Genomic DNA, 21112 nt, shown 5'->3' with positions numbered 1-21112 from the left:
GGGGGGGGGGGGGCTGTTCAGCGATTTGTAGACACACAGGAGTATTTTGAACTGGATTCGAAGGTGAACTCTGGTTTAAAGCCAGGTTTAAAGCCAGATTGGAATAGCTCTAAGATGGCGTGATCCTCCAGGAAGCACTTCAACTGGGACTCGACTGTTTTCTCCAGTATTTTATAAACAAATGGGAGTTTGGAGACAGGCCGAAAGTTGGAAACGACTGAGGGGTCAAGGTTTGTTTTTTTCAGGAGAGGCTGGACAGCAGCATGTTTAAAGGTTTTTGGCACCACGCCAGTGGATAAACTACTGTTTACTATAGCCAGAATGGACAGACCTAGAGTAGGAAAAACCTCCTTTAATAGTCGAGGGGGGACCACATCAAAGGGGGCACCAGAAGGTTTCAAGCTGCACATGACCTGCTCTAGAGATGATAGAGTGATGGGTTCAAAATGGTCAAATAGAGCTACAGATTGAGGTGGGATGGATGGGTCATGAGTTGGAAGGGAAATGAGAGCCCGGGTGGTCGCAATTTTTTCCAAAAAGAAATGTAAGAAGTTCTCGCACAGCTCAGTCGAGGCTTCCAGAGATGATGGTTCAGTGCGGTGGAGAACAGAGTTTAGGGTAGAGAAGAGGACACGTGGGTTGTGAGAGTTTGAGGTTATGATATCAGAAAAGTATTTGAATTTAGCAGCTTTTACTGCTTTCTGATAATGGCACCAACTCTCTTTAAGTATTTGAAAAGAGACCTGCAGCCTGTCTTTCCTCCCTTTGCGCTCCACCCTCCTGCACTGCCGCCTAATGGCCTTGGTGACGTCACTCAGCCACAGTTCTGCTCTGAGTTTTGATTTTCTAGTTTTAACAGGCGCAACATGATCCAGAGTCTTTAAGCAGACAGAGTTGAACTGGGATGTCAGCTCCTCAGTGGTGGTGAGAAACACCCGAGGCTGAATGATCATTTCAGAGTTATAAGCATCTGTGAAACGTGCAGCAGTAAAATGGTTAATGGCCTGGCTACTACATGCAGGAACACACGGCTTAGGAGTTAGATGGGGGAGGGTGAACTCGAACTGGACTGGCATGTGGTCTGAAAAAACATTATCACCAATTTCAAGATTACTAACAGTCACATCACGAGTTAAAACAAGGTCCAGTGTATGTCCGCGCTCTTGGGTGGGACCGTTTACATGCTGAGCTAGATTAAATGAGTCCAATAAATCTAAAAAGTCCTTAACCAAGGGCTTCTCCTGAGAGCACACATGCAAATTAAAGTCCCCAATAATGAAAACATGATTATATTTTGGTGTGATTTCAGTCAAGAAATCAGAAAACTCATTTATGAAATCCTTAGATCGAGGTGGGCGGTAGACGAGTGCGCATAAAGTCGAAGGCGAATGGCCGAGTTCAAAGACGCTCAGCTCAAAGCTGGCGAGGGAAGCTGGGATGGGCAGTTGTTTACAGTCAAAAGTTGGTTTTGGGGGGGAGGAGGGGGGATCCAGAGGTACGCTCATATTGGTCCAAATAAGCGACATCGGCGGCAGAAAAACGAAGATCCAGAACTGTTGTCGGTCATACACCAGCAGCTAGTTTATGTCCCAGATAAAAAACAAACAAAACACAAATAATCCGAACACCATCAGCATAGGTGGATTGCAAGCCATGTACACGGGCGCCATCTTACGGGAAATAAGTACTTCTCAATGGGATTTGACTGGTTAAATAAAGGCTAATAAATAAATAAAAACTGATAAATACTCACGTCAGGAAGTACTTGGACTCTTAGCATTTTATCTTCTCACCAATCTGGCTTCAGGAAACAACAAAGCACAATGACTTCTTTGCAAAAGGTTTTTAATGATGTTGTTTAAGCTTTGGATTTAAGGATTATTGTTTTTCACTTTACTTAGGCCTGTCCAAAGCTTTTGATACAGTAGATCATAACATCTTATGCAATAAGCTGTCAGATACCGTCTCCTCTGATCACACTGTTGATTGGTTTTCAAACTATTGCTCAGGTCGGAAGCAATGTGTTCGACCTAATGGTACTTCATCTAGCTACCTAATGATCACTAATGGTGTGCCACAAGGCTCAGTTTTAGGATCCACTCTTTATTCAATTTATATAAGTAATGTAGGTCAAAACATTCCTGACACGTCCTTGCATCTCTATGCTGACAGTTGTTTATTGTCGAGTTAAATCAGTTGCTAAGGTTTTCCAGCTTCTACAGTCTGCATTTGACATCATCCAGTCAGACTTGTTCTATCTCAAACTGGTGCTAAATGCTGATAAAAAACAAAGGGATGTTGTTTTCAAACAGAAAGTTGGTGCCAGCAGCTCTTCCCTCTTGAATTTGTGGATTCTTACTTGGGAATTTTGGTTGATGCACATCTCTTTTTTAAACCACATGTTGGAAATTTCATAAAGAAACTGAAATTAAAATTGGGTTTCTATTTCAGAAATATTTCACTCTGAGCATTTTGCTGAAATATTTCTTGCTTGACTACCAGGAAACGCCTTGTATCTGCAACTTTCCAACCAGCCATTGACTATGGTGACATTATTTACATGAATGCCCCTGTCAGCTCCTTGCAGATGTTGGATGCTGTCTACCATGGCAAGGTAAGATTCATAACTGGTTGAAACTATCATACCCATCACTGTACCCTGTACTCACTGGTCAGTTGGTCATCATTATCTGCACAGGCTCTCACACTGGCACATTTACATATATAAATCCCTCCTTTGTCTGCTGTCTTCTTATATCTCCTCCCATATAGCACTTCATCAGTGCAGTTACAACATGCACTCTCAGGGATTCATTACCTGCAGTGTGCACTCAGTGCAGACTGAACTCAACAAAAAGGCCTTTTCTTACTCTGCTCGTATAACCTGGAACACCTTGCAACAAAATCTGAAGCTGTCCACTTTGATTTCTTGAAGGGATTTTAAACATCTGATAAGGTCATTAGAAAAATCAAAGCAAAATATGTTCTTGTTTTTAGTATTTTACCTTGTTTTGTATGGGACCTTGATTTTATTGTTTCATAACACTACTTTTATTTTAATTGCATTTTATTGTTGTCTGTACTTTATATGTTGCCTGTCTAAAACAGGTTTCTCTTGTAAATTAGCCCACGTGACTCAATGAAACTAACCTGTAGAAATAAAAGTTAAATGAAAATAACCACTTATGTGTTTCTTAAAGTCTGCTGGCTGTGGTGGCCATCTTGAAATGTATTGGGTCAAAATGTTAATTGGTTTTATCAACACTTCCACTAATTAAATTGTGGAAATTTTCATTAAAACTCATCCAGTGGTTCATGAGGTGTTTTGCTAACAGACAGACTTGCATGCAGACTACCAGATAAGAGCAAAACATTATTGTTTAACTTTGCCTTTGGCAGCAAGCAACAACAAAAAGATAAACAGAACAAAGTGAAGCTTTTACGTCATTGAAAAGTCTCAGTTACTATCAGTTATTGTGTACTGGAGACCTCAGCTAAATAGTTGTTGAAGTTCTGAGGCCACGGCCACAAATGATGAACCTATGGAACTGAAGCTGTGCAACTTTGACTCGCCTTAGCAATATTAACGCTAACATTCGATACGCTAAATCATTTGAACGAAACTGGGCTTTGACATGATTATTTCACAGATGTTCTTGTTGATTCGTGAGTTAATTAGGAAAAGACACTCTTCACACGGGATGAGGAGCATGCTAACATTCATCCAGAGCATGGATGATCCCTGCAAAATCATGCAGAGAAGGGATTTGAGCATGCACAAAGCTTGAAGTAGATTGTGGTGAAAATGAATCAAGATCCTGGGATGAGCGTGGCGCAGCGTATCCATGGTGTCCATGATATGGGTCCCATTCACTGGCAAAGCTTGGTCACTGAACATTTGCAACAGGACTGGTCACTCTGGCCTCATGCTTCAGCTACAGCCCTGACCGTGCCAAGATCATAACAGATGTGATGCTTATCTTCTAGATTGTAACTGCAACCTGAGTCATACCAGGACAGGAGGGGACACATCCCAGGGACACAGAGAAGAGCAGCAAAAAACCTCTTCTTCTTGTATAATAATAAGTGTTGACTACAGCCATTTCCATTCTCTTGGCGCAATCCACCACCATCTGTCCTTCCTGGTTTATTTCTTTGACACCTGACCTACCCATCACTTCTTCATCCCTCTGTTTCCTTCACCAACATGTCCATTCAGGTCTGCTCCAATCACCACTCTTTCTTCCCTGTGAATACTCCCCATCACTTCATCCACATCCTTCCAAAATGTATATTTCTCCTCCCCATCGCATCCAACCTGTGGAGCATAACCACTGACAACATTTAGCATCAGACCTTCTACTTCTACCTTCAGACACATCACCCTATCTGACACTCTTTTCACCTCTACTACATTATTTGCCAACTCCTCCTTCAGGACCACCTCTACTCCATTTCTCTTTCTATCCACACCATGGTAAAACAGTTTGAACCCTGCTCTAATGCTGCCCTTCCACTTGGTCTGTTAGACACATAAAGCATCACCTTCCTTCTCTGCATCACGTCAGCCAGCTCTCTACCTTTGCCTGTCATTGTTCCCACATTTAGAGTTGCAACCCTCAGTCCTATATTCTTGACTTTCCTCTTCTCCTTCTGTCTCCTGACACGTTTCCCTCCTCGTCGTCTTCAACTAACAATAGCACAATTTTTGCTGACACTCTTGTTTGTCAACAGCACTGGTGGCGGTCGTTGTTAACCCGGGCCTTGACCGATATGGTATGGTTTCGCTTTGATGAATTCACATTATAGTTGTGGCAAAAAAGTGTTTTATGTCAGATGCCCTTCCTGACACAACCTTCACCATTTACCCGGCTTGGGACCGGCACAAGAGATGCACTGCCTTGTGTTCCCTAGTGGCAGGTTTAGCAGCTAAAACCTGTTTGTGATAAGTAGTGCTAGTTATTTGTAGAGGAAGAGCTTGAAGTTACTGTTGTTATTGTCACTAACAGAACAAAATAAGCTTTTCAGTGAAAATCCCTTTGTTGTGTTGATATGGGTTTCATATTTAATCTTAAGGAATCAAATAAAAGTATTTTAACATATCGTGAGTTTTAGTGGACGGCCCTTTCTTGGCAGGTTTACCGTGCTACAAACTTTCCATTTTCTAATAATAAATTTAACGATGCTTCGTGGGATGGAAATGGTTAGTTTCATCTTTCAGATTTGTCACTGAATCTCTGTGGAAAGTTATTTGATCTGAAGTTTCAAGTCGTTTTATGCTTCTCTGACAAACCGACCAGACACTGGATTATTTTTTAATCACTCTGTTTTACGCAGACACTTGAATGCAACACCACCATATTCAATGAATGATGAGGTGCATGTCCAGATGCACAGCCCTGCTCTTGTACAGACCCCCCCCCCCCCCCACACACACACACACACACACACACAGGAGTTTTTTTTGTCCTGGGTTCCATCTGCAGAGAAGCTGCTCTGTCTCCTGCTCACTTTTTCACTCATGAACTCATCCTGTTGGGGTGGGGGGTCTCCCTGTGATCAGGGGATTCCCTACTGCTGCATGTGGTAAAGAGCAGATATTCATGTGTGTGTGTGTGCCCCGTGATCATATAACTGACAGGACAGTAACTTTTTGTCCATCATAGGCTTCTGTACGTCAGTGTAGGCACTCAGGCTGCACACCTCCTCTTCACCATCAGAGTGTGATCTAACACAGGCTTTCTGTGGGATTAAGTGTCTCTTATAAAATAACAGTTCACTGCTCCAAACCACTTGCTTTATGCGACACGCCTTACATGGAGAAACAATAAACATCAAAGATAAAGCAACACACGAACTGACCAGATGTCCTGGAGTTTATCATTAGTTTTTTTTTTTTTTTTCATTTACCCTTTATTTATCCAGGTAGTCTCATTGAGCCACGAGAACTCATTTTCAAGAGAAGCCTGTTTTAGGGAGCAGATGGTGGGGGTTAAGGGCCTTGCTCAAGGGCCCAGAATGGGGCGAATGAGGGTCGAGAGAGGTGTAGGTGTTTCACCTTTTCCACCCACAATTTGAGGTTGACGGTACTGGGAGTTGAACCTGTGACTTTCCGATCACAGGGCCATCTTCTAACCTCTGCGCCACCACTCCCCCATGATGTTAAGATGTACTAAAGAATAGTAAAATAGTTTATAGTCCTGTTAATACATTTCCTTCTTTACACAAACCTTCTTTCATCCATTAATCCATCCACCCATCCATTATCTTGACCTGCTTCTTTATTTTTGGATCACTGGTGCCCATGTCCAGCAGTCACTGTCTGATAAGTAGGAGACACCCTGGACAGGTCTCCAGTCCATCACAGGGACACACAAAGACAAACAACTATTCGCTCTCTCACTCACACCTAGAGACAATTTAGAGTTACCAATCAGACTAACCTGCATGTTTTTTGTCTGTGGGAGGAAACTGGAGTACCCGGAGAAAACCCACGCATGCACAGAGAGAACATGCAAACTCCACCCAGAAAGGTGCCCAGCTGGTATTTTAAACGAGGCGACCTTATCGCTGAGAGGCAGGAGCTTTATCAATTGTGCCTATGTCACATTTATTCGTTCAGTACTGTAATCTGAACAGACCAGATTTACATCATGTCACTCTCCTGGTGCTCCAGTCATGGCTTGATTTGAATGCATAGACACTTGTTAGCTTGTAGTGTTGGAATTACTTACAGAAAATGTTCAGTTGTCTCTGTCAGCTTGATCTGCCTTTTCCTGGGTGGCAGTGCATGCGAGTCATCCCCAAAACATTTTTCACGCATTGCATAAGATCTTTGCTTTAAAACATTGGCGTTAGATATGTACAGATGTAGAGGTAATAGTTGATGTGGTGTAAAAGTTATTCACAGTAGATACAGTACTCTCAAGTGCTAATCCAAGAGGCTCTTACAGCATCATGTGATATTAGACCTGAATGTTCTTTTCAAGATTTGACTCAAACAGCTGTGACTTTGTCCTTCCTTATCATTAGATTAGCTTATTTTCAAACTCTTACCTGAAAAGATGTGTTAAATATGTTTTCCTTCAGTGATTAGTTACTTTAGTTTTGCTGCAGATTTTAGAAGATCATTAGCTCATGTTGTTTGTCGGCCACTAAAGTTGAAGCTGTTTCACTTTTGCTTAGTTTGGAACAGTTTGTGTCTTTTTGAAGAAGAAACTGATTTTCAGAATTTTTAGACTGGATTCACTGGTGATACTTTCTGGACCATCTGAGTTCAGTACGGAGAGAGCAGAGTGCACTTTGACCTCTGCCCTTTGTCACCATCAGCAGAGAAGTGTGCATGAAGGGATCCAACCAGGTGGAGTCAGGTCCTCTGGGTGGATTCTGTGCATGAAGGGATGTTTTCTAACAACCTTGTGTGACAACATTTTCCATTTCCTTTCTGTGGATCTGGCAGCCATCCGCCCCGTTAGTCCGGCTGCAGAAAATCACAGATTGGTGGGTGTAATGTCCCACACAAGGCTGTGTTTTCATTGTCAAGTGTGTGTGTGCACGTTTTCACTCCCTCCCTGGTGGTGCTGGGGTGTTTGGCAGGATAAATTTAGCTGCGTCGGTGTAAAACAGTTTTCTCTTTGGCTGTGGAGCTTTAATCAAAAGCAATCTGGAGGATGAAGGAATGGAAGGAAAAGTGGGGTGGGAAAGAGAAGAGAAGAGAAAAGTATGTGTGTGTGTGTGTGTGTGTGTGTGTGTGTGTGTGTGGTGGTGGTGGGGGGGGGGGGGGGGGAACTAATGCCATAATATTTAATTTGAGCTCTCTTTAAAGAGTCACTGGGGAGTGTTCAGGACTAACAACAACCCTGGTAGCTGCAGGACTCATTTTAACGTCCTCACTCCGTCTCAGTCCTCTCGCTGTTTTTAAATTTTTTTTTAAAAATTTTATTCTGTAATTGAAAAAATATCCTGATGCAAAAAAATATGAATAAGAACAACTAAACTTTCAAACAAGCAGACTTCAATCAACAAAAATCAACCCAATAGTTGCTCATACGTTACATACAGTTAGGCACCATGAATGACCAATAAAGACTCGAGGCAGGTGGCAGCTTACATTGAGCTGGTCTCAAAAATGATTCAACATTTTGTGGAAGTGATCACAAGTTAGAGTGTTACACAAGTCACAAAGTTCATGTGGTCCATAACTACTCTGTACCAACCAGAACTTGTGGAGCCTTATGAGAGATCCAGTGAAGTATTTTATTTTTTTCACAGTATGAATGCTATCCAGATTTCTATTATTCACATCGGTAATACACATGTTAGGAAGACCTAGAGGAGTTGAAGTTAATCAGGTCTGGTTCTTAGGATGCAGAGATGTGACATTCGCAAATGATTGGGATTGTTTGAACGGCTCTTTACACAAACAATAAAGACTGAGTTGCAGACAATAAAGAGCTGTTTCTTGTTTGATTTTTCCCCCTCATGATTTATAAATGTTGTCCTCAATTCCACAGACAATTGCTCCTCCTTTGCTTTTTCACTGAGACGGAGAATAAGCAAAAGGGAGGAGTGCAGCGGCTCAGGAGGGGGTTTCTGCTTGACAAAACATGTGGTACGGCTCTGACTTGTACGTCATCATGTACAACGTATGTGATGACGCCATGTTCAAAATTGAAGGGCTCAATGAAGCAAATGGATCGTCAAGATCCGGTTCTATTAGGACTGCAGATGAAGCCAAACTGCTCCTCTGTAGCTCTGTAACAGAGCAAGACTATGAGCAACATGTAAGTCATGCCGTGTTTATGTTGCACTAGAAGTATCGTCCTACTTTAAAGTCATGTTCTGCTTAAAAGTTATCAATGCTTAACTCCATATCAGCTATGACAACAGCACAGAGTAAGAAAAACAGGCAGTCATTTTCATTTTGGTTCAGACATAAAAAAGATAAAAGGCAAAAAAATAAATAAGGCTCAGAACACACATTGTAACATGGATGTTGTTGGGTTGAGAAGACCGACAACGCTTGCAAAAGTGTAGAGGTTTAATATTAGCTAATTTATCCTGATGCATGCTCAATAATCCAGGTAGAAAAATCTAAAAAAGTTAAATCTGGTCCTCTGGACATTCAAAAAAACAAAACAAAACAAAGCAAAACAACAAAAAATGTAGAAACGTTTCGTCTCTCATCCAAGAGACTTCCTCAATCTGAGGACCAGTGGTCATTCCATATGTTGAGGGAGTATCAGAGAAACTGAGACGTTTATTTTCTAAACATAACGTCCCAGTGGTTTAAACCCCAAAATACATTACGGCAAAGACTGGTTCATCCCAAAGATCCAGTCCCCCGGCACAAACAGAGTAATATTGTGTATGCTGTTCAGTGTCAGGAGGGCTGTGATCAGTCTTACATCGGGGAAACTAAACAGCCACTGGCCAGGAGGATGGCCCAGCACAGAAGATCAACATCATCAGGCCAGGACTCTGCGGTCTACGCTCATCTCCAGGCCAGCGGTCACTCTTTCAAGGATGAAGATGTTCACATCTTGGATAGAGAGGAACGATGGTTTGAGAGAGGAGTAAAGGAGGCCATCTTTGTGAAAAGAAATCGTCCATCATTAAACAGGGGTGGAGGCCTCCGGGTTCAATTGTCCCCCTCTTACAATGCTGTGATTGCTAGTATCACTCAGCCCTCTGTGAATAGTAAACAGCCATCAGTGTGCTAATGACCCATTGTTAGGCTGATGGTCCTTCTTGAGCATGTGATCAGCTGGTTTTGGTTGTCAGCAGCAAACTTGTTGATCCACTCTGAGAAGGTACTATTTAAGAGACTGAGCTGAAAACAGCACCTCAGACTGAGGAAGTCTCTTGGATGAGAGACGAAACGTTTCTACATTTTTTGTTGTTTTGCTTTGTTTTGTTTTGTTTTGTTTTTTTTGAATGTCCAGAGGACCAGATTTAACTTTTTTAGATTAGCTAATTTAGTTTCCTTTCACAGCGGTGTAGATGAACAGATGCTGGGATATATTCATCATTTAACGCGGGTTCCTCATTTTTCTGGACTGAATAAAACGTGCATTGAATTTAAGGAAATGCAAACGTGAGACGTCATTTAGATTTGACCCATCAAAATGAATGCGGTCATTTATTTACAGAATCAAATTTAACATCAAACATGTACATTAATTTGGCAAATTATGAAAATAACAATATAAGCAATCAATCAGAAAAATCATACGGCCATGATTTTTCTGTTGCTGCACCAAAGACATTTATAAAACTGTACAACTATGATCTTTTACCCACACGGATGTGAATAAGCACTTTACACAGACATTTCTAAATATCTGGAAGAATTTCTACTTGATAGAAAAGTTTAAAGATGGAAAGAAGTTTAGAGGGAGTTAAGATGGTATGTGAGGGAAATTAAGTGTTCACCAGAATCGACACTCTCCGGCTTTCTTCAGCTTTTCCTTACAGTACACTTAGGTGATGAAATCGGCTCCTTTACCTGGAGATGTCTCAGGTGAGATTCCGTTTAACGCACCCTTTCAGCGTCTCAGTAGGATGCTGTTACTCGTCCGAAGTAATGGCGAGGCTCTGTTCGACACATATTCACCTCAGTGGAAAATGTTATAATCCCATGGAACTCGGGAGAGCTTTGTTGTCATGTCAGGAACTCCAACAGCACTCCATCAGAACTCAGCAGAACTTGAGTAGACTCTCACCGAACTCTACGCTCTCAGAACTCTTAGAACTCCGACAACTCTCCAACTCCGTAACTCTCCAACTCTCTGAGTCCGTGTGTCCCTGTAGACCAGGAAGTACTGACATTTTAAAGACTCTTTCCCGGTTCACTTTTTGGGATTTTTCATTGGTCAGAAACGACCAGACGGGGTGGGTTTTGTGACGTAAGAGGTTAGAGACAGCGAGAATTGTTATGGGACAGCTCAGAAATGTTCTCACAGACCGAGAGGGTTTTGTTGTGGCGTGTTTAAGAAACAGGTGCAAAACATCTCTATTTACGTCTGAGAGGATTCTAAAACATGACAGTTTTAACATAACAACTTGTTTTTCGTTTGACTGTAACCTTGTAAACGCACACACTTGCTCATTCAAAAGCAGAAATCAGAAAAATGCATAATTACTCTGCAACAGCTTTTAACATGAGAATAAAAATCATTACTCAGTTAATAAAATTGATTAGTTCACTGCAACATCTAAAATGGTTTGAACTAAGACACTTTGATTATCAACATTTGAACAATAGTAATGATAATAAAAAGAGAGTGTTCTTTTCACTTGAATCTTCAAGAAAGAAAGTCTCAGGATGGGTGAACCTGTATTTATGTATTCAAATACATGAAATGACAGTTCCTGTCCCACAAGGTTCTAAAGGTCAAGAGTTTTGACCTTAGACTTAGTTTCGACGTAGGCCTAGTCCACTACAGTGGCATGTCACGTTTCAGAATGAATTGTTTTATAACCCTGAAAAACAATTTAACAAACAGTACTTGGTTTTGCTAACCATTAGCCTAGCCTGGACTAAAAGTTTGGCATTTTCTTTATACTCTGTACTTTTTGACTTTTTGGGACATATTTCTTGTTCCAAAAATGGGTGGACTTTTTCAGGTTACAGTACATGCTCAAGTGTGTTGTCCCTGTTGGTTGTTTTGTTTAGTGCTGGGTTGGCATTTAGAGGAGAATGGGATAAGATAAGTCACTTTTTGCTGTTTTGGTTCTATGGGTGATATTAAATGACACAGGAGTACAAAGAAAACACATACCATTAATTGGGGTTGTCGTAAACGGGTGACTCTGGTAGATAAACCCAGTGGTGCAGGCAGGCAGTCCAGGACTCAGGAGATATATTAAATAAATAATTTATTCACAATAAATAACAGAAAAGGCTGACAGGGCAGCAAGAACTCACATAAACAATCCAGGGGTACACAGGGAGCAGACAGGACATCACCAGGAGACAGCTTACAATGCCAGGACAAAGGACTAACACAGAGACACAGACTATATACAGTGACTAACGAGACAAAATACCTGTGATGACATAGCTGAAACACATCAGGGGAAACGATAAACTAGGAAACCAGGGCTTGCAGGAACAGAAACATAACACCAGATGGAGACATACACTAGGAAAACATAAACCCTATAGAAAACAGAAACTAAGGATAAGGAGAACACAAGACATAAACACAAGATGGGGCTAGACACCAGGAAACAAACCACAATCCCTACAGGGGTGTTATCTAAAATAATATGTTATTAAGACAAATCTATAACAAACAGCTCTAGAAAAAAAACATGGGCGCAGAGTGGGGCGAATGAGGGTGGGGGCAAGTGTGGGTGTTTCACCTACCCCACCCACAATTTTGATGTTTGTCGGGCCGGGGCGTGAACCGGCGATCTTCGGATCACAGGCCCACCTCTCCAACCTCTGCGCCACCACTCCCCACAAACTCCCCACTCAATCAGAGTCAGAGTCAGGGTAAATTGAACAAATCTCAAATCACAGGGTAAATTTAACCACTCAGGAGTAAACTGACAATTCTTCTTTGTCCAGTTTTGAAACTGGCATGAAACACGTTTTATTCAGGAAAATCCATTTACATGGAGGTCACCTGAAAAAACACAAAATCAGCTTAGTAAAGTTTGAATTTTATGTATTTTTCACTACTGAATAATAATTTTGAGGTAAGGTTGCAAAGCAGATGGCTTTTCCAGTCACCATGTAGCTAAAAATGTTGATTTGTTGGTTCTTAGACATTAGACACTTCTTTCTTCTTGCATTTTCTTCTTTTTGCCTGTGCTATTTCAATTGCAGTCTTTTCAGGTGTGTCAGTCAGGATCCTTGTCTTCAACCGCTGTCAACTTTGCTTTGCCCTGGGCTTCTGGTTTTTGAGAAAGTGAAGAATTTCAGGAGGAGACACATATCCATGGGAGTGGGCAAGTGGCTCTGCTCTGCATGCTGAAGAGCATCCCTGTGAAGACACCTCAACAGAGGTGGACTCTGAAGGTGGATCATCTTCAGAGGCAGACAGCAGCTCAGGGTTTGGCCTGTCAGATACCATGGATGGCCAAAACTCATCATCAGCAAAAAAATTATCAGTTAAAAGGAAATATTCCTGTGAATCTGAATCTAGAAGAGATATTCTGTGGTGTCATTGCTGACATATCTGCCTCATTAACATATCCAGCAATCTGGTACATGCTGTCTATTTTGCCTGGGTTAGAGCTCATCCAAACATCTCATTCAACTAGATCTTTGTTATAATAGCTCTTGAATGGAGCATTCACACTCTGATCCAAAGGCTGCAAGCGATGGGATGTGAATGGTAATGGTAAATGGACTGTACTTATATAGCGCCTTTCTATCTGATCAAGACACTCAAAGCTCTTTACACTACAATCTGTGCCCTCATTTACCCACTCATACAGCACTCTACTAGATTGCTACAAAGCTAATTGAACAAATAATTCTAATTTCAAATCATTCCAGAGCTTTAGTTCACATTCATACACCAATGGGACAAACATTGGAGACAATGAGAGTTTACAGTTTAGTTAGAAAAGTTAATTATTTAGCACAATCATTTGCATGATTTTATAGGCTGGGAAACCACCAACACGTACCTTTTTTTTTTTTTTTCATTTACCCTTTATTTATCCAGGTTAGTCTCATTGAGCCACGAGAACTCATTTTCAAGAGAGACCTGTTTAGGGAGCACATGGTGGGGTTAAGGGCCTTGCTCATGGGCCCAGAGTGGGGCGAATGAGGGTGGGGGCAAGTGTGGGTGTTTCACCTACCCCACCCACAATTTTGACGTTGTCGGGGCCGGGGCGTGAACCGGCGATCTTCGGATCACAAGCCCACCTCTCTAACCTCTGCGCCACCACTCCCCCACTCCATACCACAACACTATGTTAAAATAAAGTAACCTTGATGTAACATTCATTATACATGAAAATCCAAATTTTACTTAGGCAAGGAATTTTTTTTTTGTGGATAAAAATCTTACCATTGTTCCCATGTGCACCTGCCTTTCATAGTCTGTTAGCAATAATGGCTGCCATGTGCAGGTGAGGTCACATGACCAAAGACAAGTATATTTTGCAAAAATATAGGGAGTGGGTCATCTTTCCCACAGGCTCATCTTACCCCACTCTCCCTATGTTCAAGTAGATTTTAGTGATTAAAAGAACAACAGCAAAAGCCATATATTCTACCAGATATATAAAAAGATGGAAAACACTTCCCGTTTAGTGAGTTTCTGTACTGTGAAAGTAAAAATAAAGTGACATAATGGGAACGTGACTCTGTAGTGTATTCAAAGTTAGTGTTTTCCAGGTTGCAACAATATATTATCCAAGCTGAAGAACCAGCTCTATTGGCATGGTTTGCTGCTGATTTTTTAATAGATCCCCTAAAAAATAAATGCCTTTCAGTTTCACATAGAAAAATCTGGGACCAAAATTCTTAGAAGAAAATCAAGTTTATTCACAAATGTTGTGAATGTAAGTCGATGTTACCTGAAACATTTCTTCAGTCTACCTCACTGCTCTCCAGGGGCCTCATGTACAAATGGTTTGTACGCACAAAAATGTGGCGTACGCCTGTTTTCACTTAAAACTTCAGACGTATCAAGAATGAAATTGGCATGGGAAGTGCACAGCCCCACGCTAACTTCATGGCTGGGCATGGCAATTACATTAAATTAGCGGACAGGTGCTATAGCATGCTTCTATGTTCTCTGGTCCGTTGGCGACACATAGAGGTGATGCTGGGAAACTATTTATGTGAAAACTATTATTATACACATTGGACATGCATGATGAACAATTAATACATCCACATGTATGAAATTAGAGGAGTGGATATAAAAGCTGCACAGAGCAGTGCAGAAAATCTCTTTAACAACAACAACAGCTTTAGCCTTATTTGAAGATATAGCAAATGGTGCAATACTCAGAGAGCGTGTGTTTAGAGACAGGATTTTCTGAACTATGATGACGACTGACTCATCAGACATTTTAGTCTTCCAAGGACAATCCTTTTGGAACTGTACTTGGAGCTGTGGCCAGTCTTGGAGCGAGACACAGCCAGGAGTCGTGCGCTGCTCATGCACATACAGCTGATGGCCACACTGGTGTTCCTATCAACAGGGTAATTCCAGAGGGAACTGGAAGACCCATCAGGACTATGCCAGTGGACTGGGATCCACCGAGTCATGCCAGCTGTGTGGGATGGAATGATCCGTATGTCAACCAGGAATATCAAATTACCCACAATGCAGCTGATTAGGCCAACATTAAAGAGCAGTTTGCAAAAATGGACGGATTTCCTGATGTAGTCAGAGTTATGGCCTGCACATACATTACTATAAAAGCACCATCACAGGACGAAGATATTTATGTTATCAGGAGGAATTTTCTTTTAATCAATGTAATAAATTAATTAAATAAATCAATGTGTAGATTACACATGATTCACAAATCAACTGACCAACATGGTGGCAAGGTGGCCTCATGTCCACAGCCTAGGACCATGAGGTGCTTTAACACCATTCATTCTAATGGACAGCATGGTTGGAACAGACTACAAGATGGCACAGTGCAGGATGGGGGGCTTCTTGGTGACTAAATTTATTTAATTGTCTATTAACCCCCCCGATGCACAAGCCTGTGCACCCCCACATTGTGTTCACCGTATCATTACTAGTCAGTGGTCCAAGTGAGTGACTTCCTGTTTTGTGCTGGTTAAACTACACTTTCAGAACGTTCTACTCCTGATTGTCTCTGTGTTTATAGAAGTTGTATCAATAAACACACGCGTAAAGTGTGAAACGCCTCAGCCTTTCTCCGGCGCTTTGCTACTTCCATTTACAATAACAGTGTAGTCCATGTTAGTGGGGATGGGCTCTGCTTCACATCCACCTTGAATTCAGACCATTTTGTCTTAATTTCTGTGGGATTGACTGCTCTGACCCCACAGCATTTCCAGCTCACACATTGTCCCACTCACTCCTCTTGTGCTTGGCGCTAGTGCCAGAGGACAGTGTGCCAAACAGAATGTTTTTACGTCTCCAACTAACATTCTGAAGTTCATCTTTTTTCCACATGTATACAGGCTTCACGATAGTACAGTGAGGAGTTTCCTCAGGTGCAGGGCATATTTAAGTTCAAGTTCAAGAATCTTTATTGACATTCACTTCACATGTGGGACGTGAGGTGGAACGAAATTGTGTACTCAAGGTCCCAGTTAAACCCAAAAATAGCAAAAATTTAAAGTATAAAAAGAAACAGTATATAAGGATCTAAGATACGTATACGCTAAACGATACTCCAAAAGATCCAAGATATGCGCTAGACACTAATAATGTAATATAATATGGTATATTAAACAGCAGCACAAACATGAGTCTGTAGTGAGTGAGTTAAATCTATTTACATGAATTTTCATAAACGCGTCATAACTTCAATTTTATATCAATGACTGTCAAATTTACTTCCCTCTGAAGCACACCGGTGTACGTTCTATACAATCTCTTCTTGACTGCCTGGTTGACATCAGGGACTGGATGGCTTTAAATTTCTTAAATTTTAATGAGAAGAAGACCGAAGTCATGTTGTTTCCATCTAATGGCATAATCAAGAACCACTGTATCGTCATTTCCTCTCTAGCCCTGTTAGAAAGAAATTGTCACTAATCTGGGAGTGAAAATGGACTTTTCCATGAAGATGATGGTTGGATAGATGGATGGATGGATTAATGGATGGATGGATGATGGATGGATGGATATTTTATAGATCCCATGTCACACAGTGACAACAGAACCAACACATCTCAGATGTTTGTCTCATTTACTACCTGAGCTCTTTGAAGTGTTTGTAAAAGTTTTGTGTAAGAGTTATGACGTACAGTCACAACAGTCTTTTAATTTTAGGATTTTACCAATGATAACTTAATAAAAATGATTTTTTTTTTGAGCTCTTCAAAAACTGGCAACAGATTTGACCATGTCATCATTTATTAAAAACTGGTCAAAATGGGAAAGCTTGTTTGGAAATTCTGCTACATTCTTTTAAAATATGGCAGCACAGCTTACTGTAGATTTATCAACGTTTCTTTGAAAGAGCCTTAAAACTTATACAACAATAGTCTCATGTGTATAAAGGACAAAATAGAGATATTTACCCATAATGCACAGTGGCATGTCTGGAGAAAACCAGACCCAGCACATGAGCAGTAACTTACACCTTTCTCAAACTGTCCTGCGCGGTGGTGGAGTGATGGTGATGTGGGCTTGTTTTGCAGCCACCTGGGCACTTTGCAGTCATTGATTTAACCAGGAAGTCTTTTGTGAGTCAAAGTTCTCTGGAGTCAAATGGTGTGAGTGACTTTGAAGACCAGATCATTGTTATGTGCTGTCTGTAAAATACAAGAACTAAAAGTGAGTGGACTATTTGCCTCCTGACTGTATCACTGAGCGCACATATTTTTCATCCTTGATGTGATTTTTGCACTTGTTTTCTATTTTACAACAGTTAACCATCACTTTAACCATAAATAGTTTAAAACGACCAGTGTACTGTACCTGCTCAGCAGCAAACACAGCTAAAGAAAGGTTGAACCAAGATTTAATTTCCAAACTCATGAACCCAGGATGTTCAGTTAGTAAGATGATATGCTTCATCACAATTTCATTAAGACTGATGATCAGAAACTGATGTGTAACAGAAACAGATGAGCTTTATGCACAGTTTACACAGAAAGAAATGAGTTGACAACAAATTCAAACATTTCTCCTAAAATCAGTCCTGTGTTCTTCTGCTCTGTGCCTGAAGTGAAGTCAGTGAGTTTGGCCTTTGATCTGCAGCCAGTTAATGTTCATATGTGAGATGACAGTAATGCAAAGAAAGAAGGCTGCAGGTCTTATTTTGACAGCATTGCTGTTTGAAACGAGCACTTGGCACTTAGTTCATCTTTTAGTGGCCAAAGGCAGCTGACGAGGGGAGTCAAGCTGCTCTCTGTTTTATCTGCCATGAATTTAATCTACAAAGCTTCTATAAAAGCTGTTCTCCAAATCTCTGGTTGGCAGCAGAAGGACATTGTTCTGTTTCCTGTTCACCAGTTTTTGACTGAAGCTTCTGATGAGGGTCTGGCTGGTTTTTGCTGGCTGCGGTGAAGTTTAGCTTGAGCAGCAACTTTACTGTCCGCTAACTGGAATATGTCTGTGTTTATGATCATTATGGATCAAACTGGGAGAGGATTGTAATCTCCGGCCTCGTCCCCGTCTCCTAGGTGATCTGGGTGTGCAATAATTGCCGGAAGCAGCAGGATATTCTGACCAAACCAGGCGACTGGTTCACTGGTCCTTCTGGGAAGTCTTCCGACCTTGGTTCTGCTGTCAGTGAGCCATCCGTGTGCCAAGCGTCCGTGGATAAGAAGTTGAGATCTCGCTCCCAAGCACCCACAGGCTCTGCTGGTACCATCCAAGACCCAGGGCGGCCAGGGGCCACAGCTGGAACAGATGCTCGCTCTCTTAGTGAGCCACCACGAGACGCGTAAGATGAAAAGACAAACACAGCTCTCAAAAGAACATTTTAGTTTTTACTTCAGGAAGGTCATAAACCATGACGTTGGTTTTATTTAAACTGTGTTTTTCTGTCATTTAGAATATTTTAATAAATAAATAAATAAATAAATAAATAAATAAAACACAATGGATTTTGTGGGGGGGTGGGGGGGGGTGTTCTTTTATGCTGTGCTAAGGACATTTAGCTGTGGCAGCCATCTTTAATTGAGTTGGCTCCAAAAGCGCATCAGATTTAAATATACAGTCATTGCTTTCTGTGAATCAGAATGGGTTTCTAAGATATTTTGCTAACCAACAGTTAAACAGACACAGACATGGGCAAGAACCTTATTGTTTGCCTTTTTGTCAATGGTGAGTATAAGAGAGAATAAAGCAGGAACAACAAAACAGCTAAATAATAATTTAACATTACATTAAATCATTACACAGCGATAAGTACAAGCCAAAAAATTCCAGTGATAAGAGCAGTAGCTGCATATAGTCCAGTCCTAAAACTAGAGAAAGCTCCTTTGATAACGTCAGATGAGACTTGAAAGACAAATCCTGGCCAAAAATTCCTCCATAGTTTATTTAAAGTTGAACTTCAGCCATTTCTCATACAAGTCTGAAGCTTCAGTACCGATATGTTTATTGAGGATTTGAGGGTAAAACAGCAAAGTCTCATCTGCAAAACAAGGAAGTTGTATGTTTTTAAGGATGCTGTCAAGGGGAAGTGAGCATGTGCAGTGAAAACAGGACAGGTCTCAGCACAGAATCCTGTGGAACACCATTACTAATTCTGGAGGGCATGGATGACACATTGTGAGCATAAACCAACTGGAATCTGATGAATAGATAAACCCAATCACATTTTCCAGTTTGTGTATAAGGATATATTGATCAGTGATATTCAGTATCCCACTGAGACCTAAGTACAGAGATGAGACCATTAAAATGAAGGGGTCATTGTATATTAACATCATCTGCATAATGTTTCACACATTTCTCAAAAACAATGTAAACTCTTCAAATTCAGGGTCAACAAATAAAGGACTTACAAAGCTCCTTGAGAACCAAAAAGAGGTTTTCAAAGGAAGTCGTGGATCAGTCCTGGCAGTCTTGTAACGTTTGTTGAGTACTAATGAGAGTTGAGTGCATTGTTCTAAAATCCTAACATGTCATACTAGGATTTTAAAGCTCATAACTGTCCTAAAATATATTTTATTTGCCTTGGTATTGGACAGAATTACAGCTTAATTCTGTCTAAGCAAATGATAGTGAGTTACCTTGTGAAACTGGGACGATGATCAACATAAATATCAATCATGTTATTGTGAACACATAAAATCTTCATCTTCAGAACAAATGCTGATGTTTCTTCTTCTCCCACATGTTGATGGCCCCTCAGGAGGAATGGGCGGGGAAGTGGAGGAGCGGGTCGAGGTGAGCGGCGGCCTGGTCAGCACAGGCTGCAGACCCAAGTCTCCATGGATCGAGACCTTCGGGGGGAGTCCAGGGAGCGCAGGGAGGGCCGGCAGCTGTCAAAGGTTCGGTCTCTGGAGCACGATCCTGTGGGAGGAGGTGGAGGTATGAAACGAACAGAGGAGGGGGGTTACCATCACGTGGACCACAGTGGGGCACCCCCTCGACAAGCAGGGTCATTACCCCCTGCAGGCGGTGGCCTCTCTGTGCATGCTCAGGGTCGTAGCACAGGGGCAGGGCAAGTCGGGAATGCTGCTGCACCTGGACAGAGGACGGTGGGTGGGGTTGGTGGGCCACGTGAAAAAGCTGTTTCCCAGCAAGCCCCACCCCCTGAACTCAGAGAGCCTCCGGGTTCAGGGCCCAGCTCAGGTGCGGGTCAGGGACCCGGAGTCAAACGGACCAAGAGGGACAAGGCTGAGAGCATGCTGCGGAACGATTCGCTGAGTTCCGACCAATCCGAATCTCTGCGGCCACCTCCGCCTCGACCCTACAAGTCAAAACGAGGGCCGGGGGCAGGAGGGAAGAGACAAACCAGCATGAGCAGCTCAGAGGAGGAGGGGGGCACAACGCCAGAGTACAGCAGCTGTGAGGATGCAGAGATCGAAAGCGTCAGCGAGAGAGGTAAGAAAAAATCCAGTTCATGATGGACATTTATAGATCAGGGTGGTGAGGAAAGTTCACTTTATCACAACTTTATCACAACTGTAGCAAGTGTCCAACTTTAGGTGATGTAGAGAAGATGCTACAGCTCAACGTGTGTTTGTAACTCCAGACTATCATCATGAGTGATGTTAAACACAAAGAGTTTTAGTTTGAGTCTCCTCCTTCATCCTCAGTCACTTCCTGCTGCTGTTTAGTCACTTCCTACTGATGTTCAGTCACTTCCTGCTGATGTTCAGTCACTTCCTGTTGATGTTCAGTCACTTTCTGCTGATGTTCAGTCACTTTCTACTGATGTTCAGTCACTTCCTACTGATGTTCAGTCACTTCCTGCTGATGTTCAGTCACTTCCTGCTGATATTCAGTTGCTTCCTGTTGAT

The 21112-nt window shown here is 41.8% G+C and overlaps 1 protein-coding gene across 1 annotated transcript in view; it reads left to right on the top strand.

The window, feature by feature from the left end:
- LOC119413702 (regulating synaptic membrane exocytosis protein 1) overlaps nucleotides 1–21112 on the top strand; it is a 217355-nt gene that overhangs the window by 98889 nt on the left and 97354 nt on the right. The window contains exons 5-6 of the mRNA XM_037680758.1: nucleotides 18317–18579; nucleotides 19999–20693. Coding sequence (XP_037536686.1) covers nucleotides 18317–18579; nucleotides 19999–20693 — 958 coding nt within the window. The remainder of the gene's footprint in view (nucleotides 1–18316; nucleotides 18580–19998; nucleotides 20694–21112) is intronic.

Source organism: Nematolebias whitei, chromosome 1 (assembly GCF_014905685.2).
Source record: "Nematolebias whitei isolate Nwh7 chromosome 1, NemWhi1, whole genome shotgun sequence".
NCBI classification, from domain to species: Eukaryota; Metazoa; Chordata; class Actinopteri; order Cyprinodontiformes; family Rivulidae; genus Nematolebias; species Nematolebias whitei.
The sequence above is the reverse complement of the archived record's forward strand: the minus strand, read 5'-3'. Positions and strand labels throughout refer to the sequence as shown.